The 2334-nt window shown below is 50.2% G+C and overlaps 1 protein-coding gene across 1 annotated transcript in view; it reads right to left on the reverse strand.

Moving 5' to 3' along the window:
- ERGIC1 (endoplasmic reticulum-golgi intermediate compartment 1) overlaps positions 1 to 1312 on the reverse strand; it is a 155433-nt gene extending 154121 nt beyond the window's left edge. The window contains exon 1 of the mRNA XM_027841913.1: positions 1179 to 1312. Coding sequence (XP_027697714.1) covers positions 1179 to 1198 — 20 coding nt within the window. The 5' untranslated portion in view covers positions 1199 to 1312. The remainder of the gene's footprint in view (positions 1 to 1178) is intronic.
- Positions 1313 to 2334: the final 1022 nt, after the last annotated feature.

The following is a 2334-nucleotide window of genomic DNA, read 5'->3' on the forward strand; positions in this document are numbered from 1 at the left end:
GAGGCAGAGACCCTGAATAGGACAGAGATCCATGAATTGATTAAAATGGCATCCGGATCTTGTCCTTGATGAGCAGGGCACAGCACTGGAGAGCAAAGGTTCTCTTCTTTTCTCAAGTATTACTTTTTTGCCATTTCTTTGCCCCTTCAAGGTTGCCCTTGATATTTACTTAAACAAGATTCACAAGGATACTAAATGGGTGGCCCAGAACATACATTTGGCTGATTCGAGGCCTGGCACTGCTCTAGGGAAGGCCCTGGATATTCCCTTTTAAAAGATTCCAAGAGAGCCGTTAGGTTAAGCAAACTAGTCTGCTTCAATCAATTTGACGACCACAAAGGAATCATTGTAGCAGAAGTAGAAAGTAAATAGCAAATAGCAAATCCTGGGCTCTTTGATATGCACCCAAAAGATTACAATCAATAAAAGCAAAGCCTTCCTACCATTTCCTTCTCTTCCCTGCTCCCCCCGCCCCCATCTTGGAATATTTACATTATAGGCTTAACATAAGCTTAGCTTAAAAAAAAAAAACCAGCCCACACATCTTTTTTCTTAGAGTCCATTCACTCCCTCAGTCCCGCCAGTTTTCCTAACTTCGGTTCAATATTAGCCCCAAGCTAAGGAAAATGTAGATAAAATATCCCCAGCTGTTTTCTCTTCATGTGCAGCAGTGATAACTTTCCTTCAGTCCTAGGCTAGGACTTAGTAGGCCAGGCCGAAGTAACAAAGAGAAGGGGCCTGCCTGGTTTTGGTTGGAAAACCCCGTCCCCTTGTTCTTGCAGACAGCGATCGGAGCTTAGCTCTACTCTCCACCCCAAAAACCCAGTTCAAAGATGCTCTGGACCGGTCTATCTCCATAAAGCCCAGGGAATCAGAGTTCCCCCTCCCCTCAAAGGCAAGCGAGGAGGCGTCTTGTGTATTCACTGCCTACTTGGGTCGTCCTACCTGAAGAGGGATGGGGAAAAGGGGGAGGAGGATGGGGGAGAGGACCAGAGGATCCTGATCTCCCTGCACCGAGAAGAGGGAGGATGCTATTTGGAGGCCCAGGGACTTTGACCTTTGTATGCACATGCAAAGGGAAATGCTCGTGGTCGTGGGACGCAGGGGCACTTTCAGTGGTCCTGCCTCAGAAGGGGAGAAGAGGGAAGAGAGAAGAGGGAGGTCTGTGCATCACTCACCTCCTGAAGTCAAAGGGCATGTTGGTGCCGGCCCCTGGGAGGGGGGACGGCCCCGAGACTGCAGGGGACCACGGCCGGGCTAGGGATGCGTGGGTTCGGCGCCCGCCCCCTCCCCCGGGCGTTACTCTTCAAGCCTTGCCGGCTTCCTAGCCGGGAAGTGACGGGGCTTTAGGACGCTTTGCACCAGCCCATTGGGTGCTGGCGGGAGACGCTGGAGCGGCTACTTCCGCTGCCCAGTTAAAGGGGCCCCGGGAGCAGGTTCTGCTGGAGAACACGTGGGGATCCCGCTGAGAGAGGCGGGCTTGTCGATACGCTGTATTGCAGCGCGGGAAGGGTAGGGGGCTGCGGGGCAGGGGGCGGGAAATGTTGTGTTCAGTTCGCTTTGTTTCTCCGTCCCTGACCTTCTCCCCCCACCCCCCACCCCCGCCAACACACACACACACCTCCTTGGTCTTGTCTTGGTGGCACACAGCCTTCCAAATGTTCCTCCTCTCTGCGCAAGGGCAGGTAGTCCACAATCCTCTGATGCTGTCCATCACCCTCCCCTTCCCCCTTCAGGTAGGAGGACCCACGGAGATAGAGTGCACACAAGGACAGCACCGTTGGCATCCCGATTTCGGACATTTTTTCTAGTTGACCTCATCTACCTCCTGGCTTTCCTGACTTCCTTCAAGTCCCAGCTAAAATCCCACCTTCTACGGGAAGCCTTTCCTGCTCTCTTTTTAATTTTTTTTATTTTAAAAATGTTTTTTTTAATTAAAAAAAATTTTTTTACAAGATCTCTCTTAATGCCAATCCCTTTACTCTGTTAAATTGGTCCCAATGTTTGTACCTAATTGTATTCGTATTCTCTCCCTTATTAGACTGTGAGCCCCTTGAGAGTAGGGCCTGTCTTTTTAGTCCTTTGTTTCCCCATTGTTTCCCCAACGTTTACCTCGCTGCCTGATGGCGCCTAGCACATTGTTATTGGAGTCGCTTCAGTTCTAAGCGATTCTAAGTGTCTCACTTGGGGTTTTCTTGGCAAAGATACTAGAGTGGTTTGCCATTTCCTTCTTCAGCTTATTTTGCAGATGAGGAAATTGAGGCCAACAGCGTTAAGTGACTTGCCCAGGGTCACACAGCTAGTAAGTGTATTAGGCCAGATTTGAACTCAGGA

Source organism: Vombatus ursinus, unplaced genomic scaffold (assembly GCF_900497805.2).
Source record: "Vombatus ursinus unplaced genomic scaffold, bare-nosed wombat genome assembly UNPS02014863.1, whole genome shotgun sequence".
Taxonomy (NCBI): Eukaryota; Metazoa; Chordata; class Mammalia; order Diprotodontia; family Vombatidae; genus Vombatus; species Vombatus ursinus.